This window comes from Apodemus sylvaticus, chromosome 9 (genome assembly GCF_947179515.1).
Source record: "Apodemus sylvaticus chromosome 9, mApoSyl1.1, whole genome shotgun sequence".
Classification (NCBI taxonomy): domain Eukaryota; kingdom Metazoa; phylum Chordata; class Mammalia; order Rodentia; family Muridae; genus Apodemus; species Apodemus sylvaticus.
Window position 1 is genome coordinate 107,656,582 of NC_067480.1, and position 24,192 is coordinate 107,680,773.

At 41.8% G+C, this 24,192-nt stretch overlaps 2 protein-coding genes across 8 annotated transcripts in view; one reads left to right on the forward strand and one right to left on the reverse strand.

The window, feature by feature from the left end:
* Eif5b (eukaryotic translation initiation factor 5B) overlaps window positions 1-6,235 on the forward strand; it is a 53,243-nt gene extending 47,008 nt beyond the window's left edge. The window contains exons 18-24 of the mRNA XM_052193065.1: window positions 359-490; window positions 2,956-3,087; window positions 3,183-3,259; window positions 3,352-3,516; window positions 4,655-4,793; window positions 5,499-5,660; window positions 5,821-6,235. Coding sequence (XP_052049025.1) covers window positions 359-490; window positions 2,956-3,087; window positions 3,183-3,259; window positions 3,352-3,516; window positions 4,655-4,793; window positions 5,499-5,660; window positions 5,821-5,928 — 915 coding nt within the window. The 3' untranslated portion in view covers window positions 5,929-6,235. The remainder of the gene's footprint in view (window positions 1-358; window positions 491-2,955; window positions 3,088-3,182; window positions 3,260-3,351; window positions 3,517-4,654; window positions 4,794-5,498; window positions 5,661-5,820) is intronic.
* Window positions 6,236-7,069: 834 nt separating this feature from the next.
* Window positions 7,070-24,192, reverse strand: part of Rev1 (REV1 DNA directed polymerase) — a 72,725-nt gene continuing 55,602 nt past the window's right edge. For 6 of the 7 annotated variants that reach the window (XM_052193059.1, XM_052193058.1, XM_052193062.1 and 3 more), the window contains 13 exons: window positions 23,674-23,828; window positions 20,191-20,310; window positions 14,174-14,394; window positions 13,072-13,244; window positions 11,627-11,729; window positions 10,775-10,940; window positions 10,328-10,530; window positions 9,530-9,766; window positions 9,098-9,218; window positions 8,390-8,610; window positions 8,141-8,297; window positions 7,839-7,941; window positions 7,070-7,472 (listed from right to left, as the gene is read on the reverse strand). In XM_052193059.1, the coding sequence (XP_052049019.1) occupies window positions 7,361-7,472; window positions 7,839-7,941; window positions 8,141-8,297; window positions 8,390-8,610; window positions 9,098-9,218; window positions 9,530-9,766; window positions 10,328-10,530; window positions 10,775-10,940; window positions 11,627-11,729; window positions 13,072-13,244; window positions 14,174-14,394; window positions 20,191-20,310; window positions 23,674-23,828 (2,092 nt within the window). In that variant the 3' untranslated portion in view covers window positions 7,070-7,360. The remainder of the gene's footprint in view (window positions 7,473-7,838; window positions 7,942-8,140; window positions 8,298-8,389; window positions 8,611-9,097; window positions 9,219-9,529; window positions 9,767-10,327; window positions 10,531-10,774; window positions 10,941-11,626; window positions 11,730-13,071; window positions 13,245-14,173; window positions 14,395-20,190; window positions 20,311-23,673; window positions 23,829-24,192) is intronic. The other variant, XM_052193060.1, reaches the window with a different exon arrangement.

The window sequence follows — 24,192 nt, forward strand, 5'->3', positions numbered from 1 at the left end:
CAGCTTTCGGTCTGACATCTGTGCCTGCTCTGGGCTGTCATCTCTTTCAGGACCTTCCGTCCTGGCAGGCGGAGGTGACTGCAGTGGCTCATTCACCTGGCAGCATAGCTTCCTGTTTATTACGTTTATCCCTCCACTTCCATTGTCCCATTTTTTTTCCCACAGATTTTGTAGTTCTGAATATTGTTTTTACTTTTTATGTGTTGTAATATCTTCTGACTTATCTTTCCTGTGTTATTTTAAGAAACAGAGTATGTTGTAGGTATGGTTTCTTATGCAGTTTCTCCATATGGTCACAAAATATATCAGTGCTACCACTGTTGAGATCAATTCAATTGGAAAATGTTTTTTTCTCTAGAACCAATATGAAAAGCATAAAGAAGTGGAAGCAGCCCAGGGAGTGAAGATTCTTGGGAAAGATCTTGAGAAAACACTGGCTGGTTTACCTCTCCTAGTAGCCTACAAGGATGATGAAATCCCAGTTCTCAAAGTAAGTTCATTAATTTTTTTTTTTTCCAACGCTGTTTAGACAAACCAGTTTCCCTCCCAGTGGCCCAGACTAACCTTGGGTTTATCATCTTCATGCTTTAGCCATACATCTTTTTTTACCTTTCCTCATAATCAAGTCTTTCCTTGTCCTGGCTCTTATGTTCCCTGATGTTTCCAAAGCTTGGGTGCAAGGACTGACTACACTGACTACACTGTATATGTATCCATTTGAGGCTGGGCTCCCCATGATCCATTCATCAGTGAATTATGACTTACTGTGATTTTTCTTTTTTTTTTTTTACCTCTTTTTCCCCCTCCCCCCAGAGAGAGAGAGACAGAGACAGAGAGACAGAGACAGACAGGGAGACAGGGTTTCTCTGTGTAGCCCTGGCTGTCCTGGATCTCACTCTGTAGACCAGGCTGGCCTTGAACTCAGAAATCCGCCTGCCTCTGCCTCTCTAGTGCTGGGATTAAAAGCATGCGCCACCACCACCCCATTTTTCTAATGGCCTGAAACTGAGAGAGCACTTACCTGTGAACATGGGTTGTGCTTTAGAATGCAGTTAGGAATTATACTGGTCTAGTATGAGATCCTCTCGGCACTTGGCTAGGTTTCTAGTACTGGCATGAGCTCCCTGAAGTCCACCTAGATAGCTTTTGTTTACCTCCACCATCTGGATGTCTGTCACTGCTGTAAGCTTTTAGGGACATCTCATGCTGGTCATTGTTGTAGTTCATAGATGGCACTGCTGGACAGGGCTATTGGTTGCTTCCAACCCTTAGCAGCTTACACACCACCTTCTTGTGCTCTGGCAATTAGACCTCAGGCACTTGTGTGAGCATGCGTGTGTCATGGACATGACCTGATTTTGCCACAAAAGATGGCCTACAGGCCTGTAGGAGGGATACTCTTACAGAGGATCCAACTTTGATTTCCAGTGTCCATGTGTTGACTCCCAACTATCTCCAACTCTAGTTCCAGGGATCTCACCCCTCTCTTCTTACCTCCATGGGCACCAGGCATACATGTGATGCACATAAATACATGCAGGCCAGGCTTTCATACTTATAAATCTAAATTTTAAGACATGTATGTATATGTGTGTGTGCGTATTCATATGCATTGTTATTTAGGTCAATATAACCTATTCCTTGAGGCTTTATCAAACATCCCCCTCTTTTGTTTTGACCTCCCTCCCCTATCCCTAATTAAAGTCCATTCCCATATTTCATCACCTGTACCCTACTGTTCTCCTTACCACAGTGTCTTGTTGATAGCAGGACATATTAAGGATGCTCACTGAAATAGATATCTTGTAAAGGCCAAATTTTTCAGCAAAGTGGCTTCTTTCAAATTATTTGTTTATTCTATCATGAGGGTTGTATAAATTTATATGCATGATTTTAAATGTTCATTTTCCTAATTAGAAAAACTCAGGCCAGTGACTAGGGAGCAGCAGTTGTTAGTGTACTTGTATACATGAAGTCTTGGGTTGAATCTCAGCTAGAGCAGAAGCTTGTAGCTTTCCTTGTTTGTTTGCACTAGTAGTTTAAGGTAACCCCGGGCTTTATAAAACCACGTTTTATTGGGGGGAGAGGGGGAGAAGAGGCCAAATGCCCTTTAAAAATAGTCTGGAGAGATGGCTTAGCAGTTAGGAGCACATTGGATTGAGTATTCACATCTGATAGCTCTAGGGGGATCCATTGCCTCTAAGGGCAACAGCACTTATGTGCACACACCCACACACAGTATGTTTGTTTCAGGTTTGCATTAGAAGTCTTCTCATGTAGCTCAGCCTGACCTTAGACTTGAAGTGTTACCCAAGCTGGTCTTGAACTTTCAGTTTTCTTGCTTTAACCTTCTGTGCGCTGGGGTTATGCGACTGGCTGCTTTTATTTCAGATCCTAAATACATAGAACTAAAAGGGAATCTTAATTTGGTACCAGTAGCCATTTTAAAGCCTGTTTGTCTGATGGGAAAATCAGTTAGCCCATATCCAATAAAAAGCAGGCACTAGTCATAGCTTATTTACTTGCCAAAGAGAAAATAGAACTGTTGCTTTCTGTCATACATGCCTATAAAGCCACCTTCAGTATTTAGGCAGAATCAGGTCATGTCATTAGAGAATATACTACCTCAGGGCTAAGGTAGAACAGGCCAGGCCTGAGTATGGAGTAGATTTGTCTTCAGTGTGGTGATGTTATGTAGTTCCACACTTGAGGTTGCCACGAATTTGTGTGGTCCTCACAAAGGATGACATTCTTCCCAGTAATCTACTAAGTGCTATAGAAATATAACATTTTTTGTTAGCTTAAGGCAGAGATGAAATGGGTTAGGATAGGGTAGGCTATGACAGTCTTTCTTCTACAGCAGACTCTCACACCCTAATTCCATGCTATTAGGTGGGTGAGTTAATTTAGAGTAAAGATAAAACTGTACCTTGTCACATTTGATGTCTTTTAAAGGATGAATTGATCCATGAGTTAAAGCAGACACTAAATGCTATCAAACTAGAAGAAAAAGGAGTTTATGTCCAAGCATCTACACTGGGCTCTTTGGAAGCTCTTCTTGAATTTCTGAAAACATCAGAGGTGCCAGTAAGTAGCTACCCAGCTTTGTAAGCATATGGTGGTCATGATAGGCTGTTACAATTACCTGATGCTTGTGGGTAAACCTGGAAACTCTTTTATAGTATGCGGGAATTAACATTGGCCCAGTTCATAAAAAGGATGTTATGAAGGCTTCAGTGATGTTGGAACATGATCCCCAGTAAGTAGTACTCTTTGCTTGTGATTGTCTTTAGGTTCTTAGTGTGATTCACTACTTCTCATTGAATGATCTTTGGTGTTCCCATGTTTCAGGTATGCAGTAATTTTGGCCTTTGATGTAAGAATTGAACGGGATGCGCAAGAGATGGCTGATAGTTTGGGAGTTAGAATCTTTAGTGCAGAAATTATTTATCACTTATTTGATGCCTTTACAAAATACAGACAAGACTACAAGAAACAAAAACAAGAAGAATTTAAGTAAGTTGGTGTTTTTTATTTACTTTGATAAGAATGTACATAACAATAGTATAGCTGTGTTCTGACATGGTATGTTATGACCCAGGAGCTGCTGTCTGGGACAAACGTGTGTGTGTGTGTGTGTGTGTGTGTGTGTGTGTGTTTGTTTATGCACTAAAGAGGGTGGTGGTGGGAGAGAGATATGAGGTTTTCCCTGGAGCCTTTTTAATTTCCAGTTTTCAATTTGGTGGGTTTAGGTCACCTTTGTGTAAACTGGAAAACATGTCAGATATTCTGAGGGAGTCAAAGCCACTCTTATATAGACCTCACAAGGTAGTTGTGTCCATGCAACCTGAGGAGTCTGCAGGGCTTTAACTAGGCTTCCTCCTCCTGGGCCTTTCAGGTCTCTATCCTTTAGAGAGGCAGCAGTGTGTGAGTAGAGTACACTAAAGCAGATGCAGAGGATGGGCTGTGAACGGGGAAGCCATCTCCTGTGGACCTGTTGTTGGGAATAACAGCCGGAAGCAGACTGAGTAGTCAGTGTGTGGTGTGCACACATAGTACAGGACTTAAAGCAACCAAAGCACACTGGCAGAGTATACTTCAGAGGGCATGGCAGTTAAAGCTGGAGGCTGCAGGAAACGTTGAGCTTTATGGGTTGACTCCCCCCACCCCTGCCATGTCATGTCATGATTACACTGTGTGTATGTGTGGGTGTGGGGTAATGTTAGTTCCGTGGGCCTTGGTGGTTAGGAAGTCGATGGCCTCTGTCGTGAGATCAGCAGAGTTGCTCTGCGACAGCAGATCAGGACTTACTGTCCTAATTTGCTTCCAGCACGTAAAGACAAGGACAGGGACTCCATGATGGCTGTAATTTTTTTTTAAACAGTAGTAATATGAAGAAGAATATATAGATGGATGAAAGGCATGTCAGCAAGTTATACCCATGTTCTAAACTCCAGAACATGGTTAGCAAAATGTTACCTTTGGGGGCAAGGCATCCCCATCTAGTTTGAGCGTAAACATGTTCCTTGATGTAGCTGTGAGCTGGGTTAGAGCTTTGTGGCAGTCATCCAGGGAACTTGCCACCTATCTACACTTGCTTCTTTCTGTTCGAGTTTGTGAGCTTGAGGGTTTTTTGCTTTCTTTTTACTTTCAGGCACATAGCAGTATTTCCCTGCAAGATGAAAATCCTCCCTCAGTACATTTTCAATTCTCGAGATCCAATAGTAATAGGGGTCACTGTGGAGGCTGGCCAAGTGAAACAAGGAACACCTATGTGCGTTCCAAGCAAAAATGTAAGTTCTAGGCCACCATCAATGTTCTTGTCTCATGCACGCAGTGTTCAACCTGGAAATTCCTGTCTGTACTCTTCATTTGTTGCTTCCTTGCTCCTGGACAAATTTATGTTGTAATCTCAGTGAAGATGTGAAGAGTCCAGCTCAAATGTGTTAGGGACATTATTCATTTGGATTTGTCCGTTCCCTCCTCTATAGACAGCCTTACTGAAAGGGAACCTTCAAGGGGGCTCCAACACTAACTATGCAGCTCACCAAAACATTTCTCAGCGACACTGACCCCATTGGAAAAGGTGACAAACTTGTATTCTCCTTCCACTCCTAGGTTTTCAGAGCTTCTCACAGGCCAATGTCTACTGGTCATATGCTGCCTACTGTCAAGACATGGCCGTGGAGCTTTAATTGTGGGCATGATTAATTGTGAGCAATTAGTCCTTTCTGGTGTCACTTTAAGCTGTTGGCTCTGCAAATCAGATGCCGCAATCTTTCTGGCTTATTTGAGACTAGCTGTATGTTATATATGTCCTGTCCCAGCCTGAGAGTTTACAGTAGGACCACAAAATGACACTAAGCCAACAGTCGTGTTGTCTGTTGTTATTTTTTGGCTGTCATCTCAGGGATGGATGGAGTGAGTGGTGTGGAAAAATTACTGTGGACACTGTTGTCATGGTAACCTATGTGAATCTCTGAATCTTTCTCTTATAGTTTGTTGACATTGGAATAGTAACAAGCATTGAAATAAACCACAAGCAGGTGGATGTTGCAAAAAAAGGACAAGAAGTCTGCGTCAAAATAGAACCTATCCCTGGGGAATCTCCCAAAATGTTTGGGAGACATTTCGAAGCTACAGACATACTTGTCAGCAAGGTCAGTATTTTATTAGCAAAGTTACCAAATTTCCAGACTGAAAATTTGTGCAAAGTGCTGCCTTTCTCTTGCGTAGTGACATTTGGGACCACTGGCTTTCTTTCTTTGACACAGTTGTAACAACTTTCGGCTAACCCTGTTTGTGCCTGGGCTATTACAGATCAGTCGGCAGTCCATCGATGCACTCAAAGACTGGTTCAGAGACGAAATGCAGAAGAGTGACTGGCAGCTTATTGTGGAGCTGAAGAAAGTATTTGAAATCATCTAATTTTCCCACATGGGGCAGAATTTGGAGTAAATGTAATATTATGTTGTGATATTACCAACAGAACAGACATTTGGACGCTGATGGACTTAGGTGTATAAAATGTTTTCCATGAGAAACCAAGCAACTTACACTGGTTTGACAGTGGTCAGTTCCCCGCCCCACAGTCCAGCGTGCCTGCACTCACCACCCTTCCTTTAAGACTTGGCTGCTGTTTTAAAGTTTGCCCTTCCTCAAATTTGGATTTTTATTACAAATCTAAATCTTTCAATTTTATACTGATTAAATCAGTCCTGCAGTATTTGATTAACCAAGCTTCTACAGATTTTGTGATTCTTGGGACTTTTTTGATGTAAGAAATAAGTTTATGGGTATTCTTTCCACAGTGACTTCCCCTCCTCCCACTCCTAACACTTCTGCCATATGCCCTTAGTGACTTTTCTAACTAGAAAATGTAGGGACTCTGCTCTTTCCTTCTGCTTTGTGTGCAATCAAAGAATAGCTGGCTGCAATTACGGCTTGTACTAGTCCCAAGAGCTCACTGGAACAAACTGCCGATAAAGAGGAGACAGTGCAGTCCAGCAGGCCCTGCTAGGCCTCCACGCTAGCCAGCGGGGAGTGTAGCTTATGTGCTACACTTGTCCAGGGGTGGGAGTGGGGGCATTTTTCATACATTCCATTGTTTTCTGTTAAAGTGGCAGTAGTAATCAGAGGGCACTGCTTCTGCATGATTAGACCTCAGTGATTTATTCACACACCTCAAGACTAGACCTTGTAGTTATCCCCGAGAATCCATCATTTGAAGAAACCTGTTCAGTAGGAAAACTTGAAGTTCGGAGCATTCATTCAAAGGCTCCACTACAAATGAATGTAAAGTGTTATATAGCACAGCACACACTAGAGAAGTGTGATTATTTTCTCAAGACCATCTCGGACTTGAGTTGTTAGGTAATAAAAGGCCAGGATTTTATTGGTTTTCCTTGTTCACAAAACTAGAAAATGCTGGCATTGGACTGTTGAGGAGTTTCAGAGCTTTTGTACATAGTAGGCTGGCTTGGAGGGCCAGCCTTTAAATAGAATAAACTGTTGCTAGTTCCTCCTATAGCTGAGTTTTTTTAAAGATTCACAAGAAAAAAAAACCCTGTACAAAATATACATACAGTTCTTTATTAAACAACTGTAAACACTTCACTGTAAAAATCCATAAAACTTTATAAACAAACGTTTTGTAAATAGAATCTATGCTACAAGTAAAAGAATTAACACGATTATTTACATGCAATACTGACAAATTTGGCACTTTTTTGAAAAGAAATGTACAAAACACTTGCTTAAAAAGAAATGTAGAATTATGAAAACTCAGAGCATCACTATCATGCACTTTGCAAATACCTCACGAGCACAGCTGGCAGAGAGCACCAGGCTCCCTAGACAGTCAAGTAACTTTCAGTGTGCTTCCATACGTTTGCTGTAAAACCACCTGGACATTGTCAAGAATAAAGTCAAAGGCCATGTTCCACACGGACTCCACCGACTGCTGCATCAACCTGAAGACGAGAAAGAGAAATCACTGAAGGGAAAGCCCCAGCACACGTGATTGTCTTCAGACTTTTTTTTTTTTTAATATATTTTAAATTTTGAACTGGACCCAGTGGCTCACTCCTATCATCTCAGCCACTGAGTTTAAAGGTCAGCCCAGACAGTAAAACCAAGTCTTAAGATAATAAACCTAGTTTTGGATTAAAAAAAATAATAAAAGACCTATTAGGGCACTCAGAAGCATTTCATGTTTTGTGTATTGGACATAACCATGGGAGTGGCTATTTTAAATTTACTGCCCTGTCAACGCTATATGGCATTTAAAACCAGGAACCTTAAAAACTTGTTCTATCCATAAGTATTTAATAAATTACCTTTTCATGTATTTTATAACAAGATCCAATTTTTCCAAATCTTTTTCCTCTATAAGGTCAGTGCAGTATTTCACAACTTGCAGAATGTCTTCTTCCATTGGATCTAAAAAGGAGGAAAACCTCAAGTGAGGACCCCAGTGTCTTTGTGGAGAAAGTCAGAAATCTGCAGTTGCCAGCCCCGTCCCCCCACAGCTATCAAAGCATGTCTTAGAACTTCAAGATAGCTGGTGAGAAGATAATAGTGTGAGTGGGCTGAATCTGTTGTGCTCCATTCATGTTCTTAAGTCACAGAACTACCACACCTGAGATAGTAGTGATCCATTCTTTGAGCAAGGTCTTCACATCACTGAATTCCACAGCTCCAGCTAGGTTGGGTGCTGCTGGTCTAAAACAGCTGCTCTGGCCAGGCTGCAAACTAGACAGGTCCTGTGCATCAGGGCTAGAAGCTGAGACTTCTTCCTGATAAGAAAGTGAATGAGAATTCTGTATTCAGACAGTGTCAAGTACGTTAAAATCTATTTACTTTAAAATCAGTATCTTATTCCAGTTACCAGGGATCTTTCTGAAGCCATTCCTTCTTGTTGTAGAAAACCATCCATTAACTTCTGGGGGCTCCCATAGGCTCCTGGCAGAGGTTTTGCAGGACTGCTAAGCAGCTTATTTTTCAAAGGACTCTGATGAATCTTTCTGGGAGAACCAATGGTAGTCTTCCTCTTGTTTCTCTTGTCTTTCATTGCTGGTGGCTTTAGCTGAAGTAAAGGATTCTTTGGCACTAAAGGAAGAGGTAAGAGATTCTCAAAATGAAATCAGGGTAATACCACTGATTCTTTGTCCTCCCAACACACCCTACTACTATACCAAGAGCAGGAAGGAGGCCAGGAATGCCTCCCAGCTCAGCTGTACCACTTGGTATCTGAGCTTACTCCTGATGCTTGTGATGGAATGGTCCTAAAAAGACAATTAGCAATTATGCAGGTTTAATGAATGTGTGTTTAGGGACTCAAGTCCAAAAATTTTTAGATTTAATGTTTTGAACCCACATTCTTTCAAATAGCAGTCTCAAAGGACAAGTAGCTTGACTTGTATCCAAAAATACTGTGAGAGAGACCAGCACAAGTACTAACCAGCAGTGACTTTATAACACTAGTTACTGGTCTGCCTTAATCACTTCAGATTCTCTAGGACTAAGAGTTAGAACTAATACAATGATGTGATCGCTCTAGTCCCTTTTTGGTACATGACAGTACTCTCTGTCTTACCAGACGTACTGGTTGGCTGTGGATGGGCAGTATCCTCTCCCTGCCTTTGTCTTTGATCATAAGCTGCTTTCAGCTCCTTTTGAAGCTCAGCAGGAAGGGCAGCAAAGACATCAGGGTCTACCTAATGCAAGAAAAGTCACATGTAAGTTAATTCTGGAGGACAACTAGACTCTTCACTTTAACAGGTCCTTAAACAGCAAAGCTAGGACAAAACGTTCTAAGAGACTGGAAATGAGCAATCCAGTTTCTGTGCTAACTGATCAAAACTAGACACTTTGTTACTAAATGAGAAACCAAAAACACCTGCATGCTTCTGGGCATCTTGCCCTATTCAGAAGGTCAAATGGCCAACCACTGTCTGCTGCAGATGTGCAAGCCTCAGGAATTAGAGGAGAGGACAGGTTAGAAAAGTATGACAGTAACGTAACGTACTTGTGAGAATGCTGGAAGGGCAATGACGCTGATCCTGGTGTCACTGTTGTTAGGCTCTTGAGGCTCTGGTATTTGTAATAAAACTGTGCCAACAGGATGTGGCAATACCCCTGAACTGCAGCCATTTACTGGTTCTTTCTTCTTGGCGCCACGTGGCTCTCCTTGCTGAGCAGCATAAACTTGTTCTACTTGTTCCCGGAGATCAGGTGGGAGCGCTTCTAAAACAGACTGGTCAATCTGTAAAATACCAAATGTGAACTTGATGCTTAGAAATGAAGGTTTGAGGAGCAGCAAAAGTTCAGAGCACCTACCTTCAAGAAGCTCGCGCCTACCCCAGCTATCTGGATGGCCACTGAAGCCAGAAGATGAGTGCAGTGTAGGAGTCAGCAGCGTACACAAGGGAGTCCACATGCTGAGAACACCTTACAGTAAGGACTCTCCCATGGAAAGGGAACACAAATGACCTTTACAGATGGGAGATCCCTCCCCCCCAATATCATCCCATACTTAAAAGCATTAAGATAACAAGGTATTTACAGAAGCATTAGAACAGCCCCTTTCCCCTAGATCTGGAGGCAGCATTATCATTTCCTTTAGCCCTGCCCCCATGTGGAAGCATGTAAAAAAGATGATGGGATACACCTGACAATGCAGACTAGCAAACCAGGGACCCTGCAGAAGTAGAAGGGGCTTAAGTGAGCACAGTAAGACCCATGAAGATGACTTTGTATGCTCACCTACAAAGGAAGAATGCCTATTTTGTTCTAAGTATAACTGAGTTAGGACCAAAGCCCATACCTGGGATGGTGATGGGACCTCTATACTGAGGTTCAGCCTCGACTGTCCACTGACCGGAGAATGTAGGCCATTCCATTTCCTGGAACACTCACTGCTGTTAGTGTCAGGACTGACACTAGCTGCCAGGTGTGCAGAGAGCGGTGACAATAAACCACAAGCTCTAGAGGTGGAGGACACCTCCAGGTCCACAGCAGCCAGAAGCACTACAGTTGTAGGAAACAAATCAAACAGCCTCTTTAGCTCACTGGAAAGGTGGGGGGAATAGCCAGAGCCCCTCCCCATCATTTCACTCTTTTTCTTGCAAATAGTTTTAGATTCATAATTTAGAATGCAATTTTACCTTTCAAACAAACAAACAAACAAACAAACAGGCAGAACCATGTGACTTAAAATGGAACTTCTTTCTTACTCCCCAAGGACTGAGTGGAGCAGAAAGAAGCTGCCCACCTTCCTTGTGCTCCTCTTCTGTGGGTTTCTTAGCTTTCTGAAGTTGGAAGAGATCACGGACAGAATGTGGCCGACCAGGAAAGAGGCTTGACTGAGCTGATGGATGACTTGAACACGTGGAAGGATTTGAATTAGCAGGAACCAACTGATTCACTTGAATACCAACCTAGAATCAAAATAAAAATGTTTCTAAAACAACAAAAGTGAAAAATAATCTTAACAAAATTCTCAGTTATTTGTTGGTACTACCAATAATCTAGTTTCTACACTAAAGGAGTGAATGAAACAATGCAAATCAACACCTTATTTTTGAGTTGTCCCACAAACAACTTGTGGCTCAGTGATTAAAACTAAAGTAGCTTTATCTTGATACATGCAACACATTCTACCCAAGTGTGGTGGGTAAGACTTTTAACATCAGAATACCCAATACACAGAGGCCCATGACAACCAAAGTGCCTGTACCTACTCAAGTGTCTCCCAGCCCTAGCTGAGGCTTTAAATGGGATCTGTCTCTAAAGCTGGCAGGCTGGGTATAGCAGAGCGGTCCATGAATCTACTTAGCATAGTGTGACAGAGCTGGGGCAGGAGCGCAGTGATGTGGGTTCTTGTCCAGTGCTGGGAATAAGACATGTAAGATTTGAATAGTACTATGCAGAAAACCGAATCTTCACAATAACTAATCTGTCAAAACTAACATGAAAGGGCTTGATGGGAAGTCCTGTTTCCCTCGTTAGACTGCATGGAAGAAGCTAAAATTGTGTACATAATACACCTGTACTACATCAGGACCAAGCTCAGATGAAGTCCAGACTTCACGCTACAGAAAGGAGGAGCCAGTGTGATACTTACCCCTCTCATATCCGATATATTTAGTTTCATTGTATGAAACATGTTTAGAGTAGCTTTTCCAATTATTTTTGCACTATCTGTTGCCTGGTCCAGAGTTACAGTCCTGTAAGTATTAGAAGTACATTCTTAAGCAAACAAATGTACATTCCATATATATATATATATATATATATATATATATATATATTCATTAAAAGATCATAAACATTGCAAGGAATTATTAATAATTGCCCTCATAGTAAGCCAGGAACACCAACCACAAGCATAGAAACCATTATACATGACACTGATAATTGAAACAAGCCATAAAGACCCAAATCAAAAGTTGACAAATTTAGGCAAGAAAATTTTTAGTTAATGCATGTTTAAAAAAAAAAAAAAAAACCAAAAACATACAATGCTGGAATTAAAACATAGACTACATGGTAGAAAGCCAGTTCCTCCCAGAAACACACTCTAGATTGGACCTGGTTCTTGCACCTCTCCCACCTTCCCCCACAAAACTATGCTTAAGTTTCATACAGAAATGTCCATTATTGATGCATTTAATTTCCACATGAAATAAAGTATGTTGTTTTACTTTGCCTGTTTCCACAGTGCATAATGCTTTCAATGACACACTAAGTTTCTGTACTAGAGACTTGGTAAGAACAAACAACATGTTTGACATGAGCTCATCTTTACTGAAAACTCGCATTATAACCCTTACTCACAGATTGTTAAATACCTTAACACTGGCTTGTCAGAATGCAGTGTGCTGAATAGAAGACTCACTTTAAAAAGTGGTTTCATGTTGGTCACAAACATTAAGTGATGTGTCCATCAGACATTGTGGTTTTAAAGAAAAGTGTTCTACAGCTTTCAGATAGGATTCTGATTGCTCTAATGATTTACTCAGTAAAGTCTGGAACATCTCATTCTTCCACAAACCACACCAGTCCCCTGGTCCTTTTCCGTTTTACATTCTCAAGTTAACAGCCTGGAGACTCCCAAGGAAGCCCCGACACTACCTGGCTGTGCCTTAGATGTGGTCTCTTCACATAGTCATGCTGGTGTCCGTGATTTGGACATAAAGGAAGCAGCCCATACTGCTGTCATGGGCACTTGGCTCGAGTCTGGAGGAGCAAGCTGTTTAGCTTCTTGTCCCACCTGTGTCTGTTATCTATGTTCCTAACACTGTGGTGCTGCATTATTTAGTGCCACATTAGGAACTGTGTAATAAATCTTTTCTTCAAAAAATATCCATCGACCTTCAGTATTTTGCAATAGGTATTAAACCTAAGTCAAGCGACCATGGGCTCTGGCCTGCCTCAACAGGGTATTTAACAACACCAGGATTGGTAAGTTGTAACTAAAACTACTACTAGTGATTTAGTTTTGTATGACTTACAATAAACTGCACAGAATATAACTACCAACATTCTTTTCTTAAAGAAAAAGTTTACCTGGCGATGTTATCACAAATTCCATGTCCTCCAAATTTTGCAGTTTCTATAGGGGCTCCTGGCTTCCGTACCATGATTTTCAGAGTCAGGCGTTTGCCCTTCATGCCAGCAGCTTCAAGTCGTCTTTGAATTTCTTCTGAAAGACTTAGAAGGAAAGCTTCTGCTTCTTTGGGCTACACAAAGACAAAGATGAAAAGCACTCTGATTATTTTCCTTAACCTAACAGGTTCTTCTCAAGTGTCTTAGCTCTGCATATTGAGCACATCTTATTTCCCTATCAAGCATTTATTTAAAAGAAGCATGGTGCATACACCTTGACCCGTGTTAATACAAGAGGTCATTTTCTCAGTGTACCCTCTAAGGCATTTTCCTTTTTTATGCTGTCACTGACCTGTTGCAAACCTTAGTGTCCCTGATAAAATGTGAATTCCAATATTGTTAGATTTCTACATAACAGCTCCAAAGACCAAGCAACTTGTCAGATTTCAAAATCTCAAGATGCGCAGTTTATGGAAGTAAATTCCAGAGCAGTACCCAAATCCAAATGTGCATTCATAAGGAATGCAAATGCTAGTCTCTTTGCACTACCACTACAGAGGGAGTGGTTCTCAACCTGTGGGTCACAACTCCTTTGGGAATCACATGACCCTTTCATGGGGTCACCTAAGACCATCAAAAAACCAGATATTAATATTACTATTCTTAAGAACAGCAAAATTATAGTTATAAAGTAGCAATGAAAATAATTTTGTGGTTGGAGGTCACCACAATATGAAAAATTGATTAAAGGGTCACAGCATTGAGGAAGGCTGAGGAACTACTGAGGTATGAACAATTGAGGAGGCCAATTTTTAACTATAGTGTGAAACAATTTTGACACACAAAATACTTGTCTGGCCTTCTCTTCTTCATTGGTAATAATTGTAATTCAATCACTTTTGACCACAAAAGCAGAGTATATCTATCTTTCCTTAAGACCTGGATTTTTAAATTAAGGATCTACCTTAAAAGTAACCAAGGCTCTTAGAAAACAACAGTTTCTGTTTATTTCAATCACCAAGAGCTTTAGAGGTTAGAAACAGGACCATGTAAAGACAATTACCTGGGTGAACCTTATTCCATAGTTGATCTCAGCTGAAACAGATTTTCGTTCCTTCTCTGTCCTAACAGGTCTATCATCCAAACCCCGGCAGAATCTATACAGCATCTGCCCTGTCTTGGGGCCAAATTCTTTCTGGAGTTTTGACATGGTCAAACATTGTAAATCTCCACAAGTCCTAATTCCCAAAGATGCTAGTTTAGATTCCATTGAGCGTCCAACTCCTAGGAAAAGGAACATACACAAATGACAAACTATTAACATTTTGGTCATTTATTTACATATGCACAAAACATTAACTTAAATTTTATACAAGAAATAATTTCATGACAATTACCAATATTAATATCTTATCCACTAATCAGTAATTAACATTCTTGTTTAAGAATTCAATATGATCTGAACCTATAGGACAGACACAAACACTAGCGTTCACAGTGGAACTGTGCTGAGATGCTGATGTCTACAGATATCCATGACAGCTTCCCCACATTTCTCTGATCCAGAACAGGAACTGATAACATCAGCTTTCTCTGACCAGGACGTGACATGGGGCCACCTTAAATCAACAGCTAATGAGCATCTTCAGGATCTGCCCTCAGTACAGCAGCCACCATGGCTTCCCCATACAGTGTACACAACATTGTTAGCTCTCCTGCCCCACACCATATTCAAAAATAGATATTAAAAAGAGATAAGCATTTAAAACAGTTTACAGTAACTCAGGTAATAAGTCTTATTGAAATAACTGTACACCATAAAACAGTTACAAGCAGAGAAAATTATGTGTTTGTATGTTGTTTGTATGTTATCAAAAAAGAGCAAAGTCTGCTGATATTTTTTGCTCAATGTGGTTATGTAACTTTTGCTTCTACCCTGAGTGGTCTCCTGTGACAGGAAGGACCCTAGTCCATTCTCTGCTTAAGACAACACCTAGATACAGTAAAATAGGACACAGTTGAGACTTGATGGGTCTTTAAAGCATCCTGACCTTGGAAGTATGCCACAAGTTTAAACCATAATCTGTATCAGTGGTTCTCAACCTTCCTAATGCTGTGGCCCTTTAATACAGTTCCTTATACTGTGGTGACCTCAACCGTAAAATTATTTTCATTGCTACTTCATAACTGTAATTTTGCTACTGTTAGGATTTGTGATGTGATTTTTGGAGATAAAGGTTTGTCATAGGGGTCGTGGCTCCCAGGCTGAGAACTGGATGTATATCCTGGAGGAAAGGATGCTGGTTCCCACTTGTGCTATTTTCAGCACATGTCAGAACAAAGGGTAAGCAGAGGCAGCACTGCCCCTGGCTGTGTATGTGGATGGAGGTGTGGGAAAGGCATGGCTTGAGAGAGGACCTTGGAATGGCCTCATCCGCTGATGGGTGCAAAGGAAGCACAATCCACCCACTGCAGTGGAATCAGCGTCTGAATGCAATGCACCAGAGTGCATAAAGGTAAGCCATATGCATAAAAAAAGAAACCAGGGCCTAACTAGCACAGCCAACCAAGGAGGAAAAGATTTTTAAAAAGGGGAGGGGGTGTGCTACCTTACGGAAAAAGCTGTGGAAGCTGCTGGTCAATCAGCTGGGGCGTGATGTGCACCTGACTATCAGAGGAACCATATTAAAAATGGACATGATCATTCCACACAGCTATGCCTTGGCAGTCCACTTGATAAGGAAAATGAAGTCTTTGTCATCCACAGGAAATGTCAGTGGTGATGGAAATGTCTGTGCAGTTCAGTAGATACTTGCTCAAGGCTTATGAGTATAGGAAATATGGCCAAGTCAAATGAGGAACCTGTTAACTGTAAATGCTGAGGTTGAAGAGACTTTGAACAGCTACATGAATGTGTGAAATTGGAAGTCTCAAGCTGGATGCACAAGCTATAGCCCTGATCTTGCACACAGAGTTCATAATGGAAGATGACACCACAAGGGTTAATAGCTTTGCAAGGCCCCAAGAGTCCTTAGCATTAAAACCGCTGTTAGAGACAATCTTTTCTTTCAATGGGTAACTACACTGAATTGAGTATACATTTGTCACCGGGCAGTGGTAGCACATGTGTTTAATACCAGCTTGGGAGGCAGAGGCAGGCTGATTTCTGAGTTCCAGGCCAGCCTGGTTTACAGAGTGAGTTCCAGGACAGCTAGGGATATACAGAGAAACCCTGTCTCGAGAAAAAACAAAACAAACAACAACAACAAAAAGAAATAGTCCACATACAGTCATCATCTGGGAGAGTCTTGTGTTTACTGTCTTTACTGCTTACATGCACTCAACAACTGCTTACTAGTTTACAGAGCATATCATTTGCTAAGTGCATAATTAGTGAGTGCACAGGGCTAAAGAGAGGTTGTGCTGATACCAAAAAATTTATTCTAATTATCAATTGGAGAGTAAGTTTTCCTGAAAGCAAAAGCCACAAGATAGAAATAGGTACTATACTCACCAACAAGCATTTCTGGGAATCAACTCCAAGTTCAGCAAATTAAATAGGATGCTTTATTATAATGTTCAGAATTTCTAATGCATAGGGCCCTCAAACACAGTACACACACACACACACACACACACACACACACACACACACACTTCCTGATTAAAAAGCCAGGCGCAGTGGCAGTGCTGAAGCCCAGGCTTAGCAGGTAAGGCCTGGGGTTTGTTTCCCAGCACCCACAAGACAGCTTAACAGGTCCTTAACTCCCATTCAAAGGGAGTCAGTGCTCTCCTCACCTGACCCCCACAGGAACTACAGGTGTGCAGGTAGCATGCATACAACATGCAGATGAGACATCATACACATAAAATAAACGCTAGACTTGGACATGCATGACTGTAACCCCAGTGCTGTGTTAGACAGTTAAATGCAGAGTTCACTAGAGAGCTACAGAGTAAGACAGCAGACATCGTCCTCTGGCTCTGCATGCATGTGCACATACACTCTCTTCTTGACCTCCCAAAGACGTCCTGAACACACTCCGGGAAAAGATCAGTAAAACTGCCATGTCCAGACCAGGAACAACAAGCCAAAAGTCCTAGTAAGCACCAAGTCCAGTAAGCACCAAGTCCGAGTAAGCACCAAGTCCGAGTAAGCACATACCCACAGTATCCATGTCAATTCAGATTTGGGGACTCAACAGGATCTATTTGAGTGATAAGGACCTGAACAAGAAGCCAACCTTGGTGACCCTATTTTGTGGGGTTTTTTGGAGGGGGTGGATATCAAAGAAGAAATACAATGCTTTTATACCTATGAGCACAGGCTAGGCTCACCGATGCCTGTTAGAAAATAGTGTTTGGGCTGAAGAGAGTTCTGAGTGCACACTGTTCCTGCAGAGGACCAGAGATGGGCACAATCTGTAACTCCACCCCAGGCCTCTGTGGGCATCGGCAGCATCACATGCGTGCCAACACAGAAAAGCAAGCATTCCTCACCCTGTGTGATAGAGCATACATGGGACCCGATCCTCAGGAGGCTTTAGCTCAATGCCACAACTGAGCAAATTTAAGAATAAAACAAAAGTCTTGCCCTTCAGAAATGAAGGCAATGACAGAAGTACTAAACAGAGAGCTACAAATTACTTCTATTTTTAAAAGCATAAAATTAAATTCAGTTGAAAAATGACTTTTTATATTAAGTTGTGTCTCCCCCAAAACATGCTAAAGCCACAACTCTTCATTTTACAGTTTCTACTGGGACTGTATTTGGACACAAGCAATTGAGGTAAATGAGGGAACAGGGTCAGTCTGACTGATGCTAGTGTAAGAAGAAACTGAGACCACACAGGTTTGTACATGATGGAAAGACCATGAGGCACAATGGGGCAGGGAGGGGGATATGGAGAGCCTACAAGGCTTAGAAGCAGCACCCCCCCCCCCATGTCTCCATTAAGCAGGCACTATGCTGCATACCTGGAGCCCAGCACATGGAATGCAGGCATAGAAGAATCTAGAACTAAAGGTCATTAGTAGCCGCACAGGAACTTCTGGGTCAGCCACACCCACACACCCACAATATTTTAGCCTCCACAAAACATGTCAATTTCTATTAAGACACATAGTCTGTAGTGTCATGGCAGCCCTAGAACAAGCTGATTTAGCTGGTATAATAAACATGAAAGTTACACACAGCTTTTAAAATACTTGCTCTAACTTAAAACTTGTATTATTATCACAACTGTTTGCATCATGCTAATAAGGGAATTTGCTATTTGATCTTCCAAGTTAATTACTACAGAAATTTAATCTTAAACTAAACATGAGAAACAGACCACACATTCTAAACAAGGGCTACAGTAAACCTTTAAAAGTAAAAGTAGCCACCATAAGATGGCATTTCAGTTATTTACAATTTGACGTGTAACAAATTTCTAAGGTAGCTCATATACATTCTCATTAGGTTTAAAAATAGAAGCCTGAAAGTCCTACTACATCTACTTGTGCACACACATGGTCTCCATCTCTAGCATTTCCCTGCAAATAAAAAAAGATATAGAAAAGGTTTTGCAAGGCTGACAGTTTTTTTTTTGACAAAAACCAAAAACCCCAAAGCCCCAAAAACAGAAAATGGAAGGTTTTCTTGTCAGGGTCCTAAAGTTAACTATCTAGTTAACTAATGAAAACTAGAAGAACCTTTCCTAATAAGGCCCATTCCTGTTGGGCGGTCAAGGCTAACATCCATCACTGACCTTGCAGGCTGCCTTTCTATTTGTAATGTTGCCCCTTACGCCCTTCCTTTTGCTTTGTAGAGACAGGTTCCCAAGCAGGCCAGGCTGGACTTGAACTCCTAATCCTCTTGTCTCGAATTTCCAGGTGCTGAGATTACAAATATATGTTGCCATGTCCAACTGTTCTTTTCTCTTCTGGGTTTTCTCTCTTAAAACCAGTGCTAAGCGGGGTTAGAGAGTTCAGTAGCTAAGAGTACTTGCTGCTCTTACAGAGGGCCTGAGTTTAGCTCTGGGCACTGACCTCAGAGCTCAAAGGTAGCTCAAGAATTACCAGTAGGTGGAGCTCCAGTGAGATCCAAGCCCTCTGGCCTCTATGGGCACCTGCACTCAAATATCTATAAACCACACAGACATACATTCATAAATACACTTAAAAACTATACAGACTAAGAACTAACCTTTAAGATTAGTGCTAGGACTCCAACCCAAGGCATCATATGCTGGTTGAGTGTCCAAACCCTGAACTCCAGCTGCATTTCAGAAGCATCCTATTATAGAACAGAACCTTTGTTTGCAGCTCAGGTAGAAACCATTTGACTATGTCTAAGAAAATGAAAGCTGGGCTGCAGAGACGGTGGTTCCCTGGGAAAAAGCACTGAGTCCAATCCCTAAAACCCATTGTTGAAGGAGAAAATTGATTCCTTAAAGTTGTCCTTGGACCTCCATACATAATGGCATATAACATGCACAAACACAGACTCAATAAAACTTTAAAGAAGTTTTTAAAAGACTCTAAGTTACTTTCATGTTTCCTTTAAATTTAATTCTCTATACCCTTAGCCTTGTTACTTGTAACTGTTGCTTGATTTAGCCTAGGGTGGTCAAGTGCTGGCTGAGCATGGAGATGTTCAACTTCCACCTCCCAGCTTAGACCACTGCAATGCCTGGATTATGCAATGCCTAGGTTTACAAATGTGGTGCTGGGAATGGAACCCATGTCCTTTGTCATGCTAGGATAGTCACCTACCAAATAACATCAGTGAGAATATGTAAAGTAATCCACTAGATGAAAACCAAAATTTATAATAAGTAAAACAGGATGTTCAATACAGTATTTTGTTTTCTTTATGACTGTTAATATTTGCATTGTAACAAAGACAGAGGTGGCTGAGAACGGCGACACGCATATGGCACTCCAGCACCTGGGTCTGAGGCAGGAGGACCCAGACAGTGTGTGGCGGGCAACCTCACGGCAACATCAGGTACCACCCTGCCGGAAAACGAACAGAGGCCTGGAGAGCACTGGCCATCTATCGCAGGCAGACGCCTGGTGGAGCCTCAGACTTACCCGGGAGGTTAGTGACCAGCTGCCCTCTGATGAAATCATCTACCTCGTCTGGCTGCAGGTGGTACTGCCCATCTGGCTTTGCTTTTTTAGTTGCCATTCTAGCAAGAAGAATATTAGAACCTGTGACATTGAAAATAAAAGAAATGCTCAGAAATATAATTATTTAAAATTTCTTGAAAGAAACATGTAGATTGAATCATTCAAGTATCTTAAAATGGTAAAACCTAATTCAGTTTTGATAAATTCACAAGGTATACACACACACAGAGTAATTTTAATTTTTTAGAATATGGCCAGTAAGGTTGCTGGATGGAGGTTTTCCTTTATTTTAACATAAGTATTATTTCGATGTCTCTTTGTGATGGATGCAGGACAGAAAACCAGGAGGGGGGTTAACCTGGGTATGGTAGTTCATGTAAATAATCTTAACACTCAGGAGGCTTAAACTGCCCATTGCCTATGAATCTGAAGGTAGCCTGGGCTACATGAGTAAAAGATCCTGCCTCAAATCTTCTCCCTTCCACTCAAAGTGTAATAGATTTATAGAAAACTAAAGCAAAAATAAAAACTGATTAAATTTCCCAACCCTAGGACCTAGTTTATATGGGAACAAGGAGCTAACAGGCTTCGGAAACAATGCCTCAAGGGCTTCAGAGTGCAGGGAAGGAAGGCCAGCAGTGAGAGGAGACAGCAGGGGCTGGAGTGCGACGCAGAGATCCGTAGGAAAGATAAACTACTCTATAAAAGAAAGAAACATCAAACAACAGAAAAGTCCTGTACTAACAACATACAGAAGAATCAAGAAACAATATGATAGACACAAGAAATATAAATTCTTTTAAGGAGTTGAAGTTTAGAAAAGCCATATCAGAATGTTAAAGTGGTAAGTTTAAGAAGTTGGAGAGAAAAGGTGGGGGAGGGGGAGATTATCACGTGGAATTTTAGTTTTCATTCCATTTTTAAACTGAAAAATGTATTTATACCACCACTTGTAAATTAAAATAAGTATGATTAAAAACAAAGAATTAAAACTGTGTCTGATACTGAGACACAGAGGTTGGTAGGAAAAGAAGGCTGACCTGTAGAGGTCAGGGGTAAACAGGCAGCATAGAGAGTGCCCACATACTTGTCAAGTTTTAATTTTCAGAATGCTATGGTATCTCACATCATAAAAGCCTTGCTGGAAGATGAACTCAGTTGTTGCACTACTGGGAATGACTGTTACAAGGGTCAAAACTGCTCTCTGATTTCATGTGAAGCCTGCTCTACCAGGCAGAATTCTGTATTGTACTAAAATCCTCCCCCTCATGGGTGGATGGTATGAGACTGTACGTCTTGTAGTTGTTTGGCTAAATGGACATATTGTCAAATTACCTGCCACACTTATTTATATTATGCCCCTGAATTATTTGTGCTACTCTCATCCTTGGTCAAATACGTTTCTTTCTAGTGGGTAGATGTTCAAAAAGAATCTCATGTGTCAAAGACATTAAGAATACAAGGCTGCCAGGTGCTGAGCTCTGATGGACATCCAGAGCACTATCCCCACCACCCACCCAGGGCTCTGGAGCATCTCAGAAAAGGGGTGGGAAGATTTAAGAGCTGGACAGCAGGAGGAGCGCTGAGAACTGCTGTCTCCTGCAGGGCATCGCACAACAAACTCAAGAGCTCACAGGAGCTGTGGTCACTCTCCTAAGACCCACTAGCCATGATTCCAGAATAGATGGTCTCACCCTAATTGAGAGACTATTGGCAGTCAAGGGAAGTAATTCATTCCACAAGTCTGGGATGCTGATAGGTTGTCTCCTCAGCCATGAGCATAGCCGTGCATGCACACAGAATCAGTGGATCAACAGAAACCAAACAAAAACAGGATATAAATGGGAGGGAACCTAGTAGTGAATATAAGCAAAATACTTTGTACACATGATGAAACTGCCAAAACAGTAAACCAATTATTTCTAATTAAAAAAAGAACAGGGCTTAGGTGAGATGGGCTAATTTTAAATACACATGGAAGAAAACCTCTCATATGCACATCTCAGACTCTAACCAGATCCTCACCCAAATCTCAATCGCCCAAGTGCAATAGTTTAACTAAGATGTCGCAGGCATGTGAATACTTGGTCCCCAGTTAGTAGCACTGTTTAAGATGGCATAGGTAGTGTGACCTAGTTGGAGGAGTCTGTCACCAGGTCCAGGCTTTGAAGGTTCAAAAGCCAGGTCCCATGTCCAATGCATTCTCCCTGTTTGTGGTCTGAGATGTGAGGTGTCATCTCTCAGCCGCCAGGGGCCATTTCCGCTGTGTGCTACCATCTTGGATCCTTACCCGGCTAGAACTGAGAGCTCAAAACAAACTGTTCTATAAGTTGCCTTACTTTATCATGGCAATAAAAACATGTGCCAAGTCAGTCTATCTTCTCTCTTAAATCACCTCTGGGCCAGGGACCGGGCAAGTACGAACCCTTCAGTGCAATGCCTACCGGAAGTGAGGGCTCCGCCCCAGTTCCCACAGTGTCCTTCATGCTCATGGCCATCCTAGTGGCTCCCAAGTTCTTCAGCAGCACGTCTGTCCCCACCCTCGGAAGCCTATGTCACTGATCCTTTCTCTTCCAAAACCCCATTTTGAGACAGTCTCACCACAAATACAAGATGGCCTGTATTCCTTAATCCTCCTACCTCAGTCTTCTGAAAGCTGAAATAACCAGTGTCACCACACCTAGCTTCTAGTTCTCTCATCAATGTATATTAACCTATCATCCAGTTACCCATGCTGGTTCAGAAGACAAGAATCTGAGGAACAAGAGCTTATGAATGGGAATGTAGAAATATGGCTGGAGCTAAGAGCAGCATGCTTAGAAAGCCTTGTTACCATCCCTCAAGTCTGCAGGACAAGGTGTGCAGCTCTCTGCTTGGTAAACAGCCACAAGAAGGAAAAGGTGGCACAGATGGCCCAAAGGTCAGGAAAAGGAGGCACAGATGGCCTGTGCTTTCAGGTCAAAGGTCAGAGTTTAAAGTTAACATGAGGAGGACAGGTGGTGGGAACAGCTGAATAAACCAAACACAGAACAGAGGGAAGAGATGCAAGAGCCTGGAATTGCAGAGAACACTGTGATCAGGGAGAGCAAAGGGCAGAAAAGGAAACTTAAGCTTAACTTCAAGTTCTATGTTGTTAATCTCCTTTTAAAGGAGTTTCTGTTCAAATTTGAGAAAAACAAAAATTTAAATTTAATTTACCCCTCCCTTTTTTCTTTTTGAACAAGAAAGAATTTTTCTGTCCCTTGCTACAAAAATATTCTATCACCAACCACTTACTTGCATTTGCACATTTTTATTTTACTGCACAGCTGTAAGCAATGATAAAAGTAAGGGAAAGGCCACCTCTGCACCGTAGAAAGCTGGACTATTAAACTTCCTTTACACCAGAGGCCAGGTGAGGATTCCAAGCGCTGGGTAAACAAGCACTGGAAGCCACGCACTAACCGATTCCAACAGAGGCAGCACAGTTAGTCTTGTCTTTGATCTCCATACGGAGAGCAGCTGCAAACTCCTCAGGAGAAAGTTTAGTCTCTGCAAGGATGTCAGTGACGTCAATCAGCGCTTCATCACAACTGACAGCCTCAATGCTGTGTGTGTAGCTGTCAGGACAGAGCAGAGGCAGTGAATGAGTCACACCTATGGGCTACTCTGGGAGATGTTAGATACAGCAACACCACCCCAGCAGCAACACCACCCCACCAGCACCCCACCAGCACCCCACCACCCCACCCCCACCAGCACCAGCACAACACAAACTTCTAATCTTAAATAACCCTTCCAAAGTGCCACAATTTAGTTATCTGACTCTGATACAAGGTTAGTGTTCTAATCCTTTACCAAAACTACTTCAGCAGAAATGACTGAACTCACAATACCCTTGTACACATGAAAAGCTACAAAGTGGCCAATGGATCACAATTGTCAAAATTTCAAACATGACTTATCAGGAAACTTTATGAACAG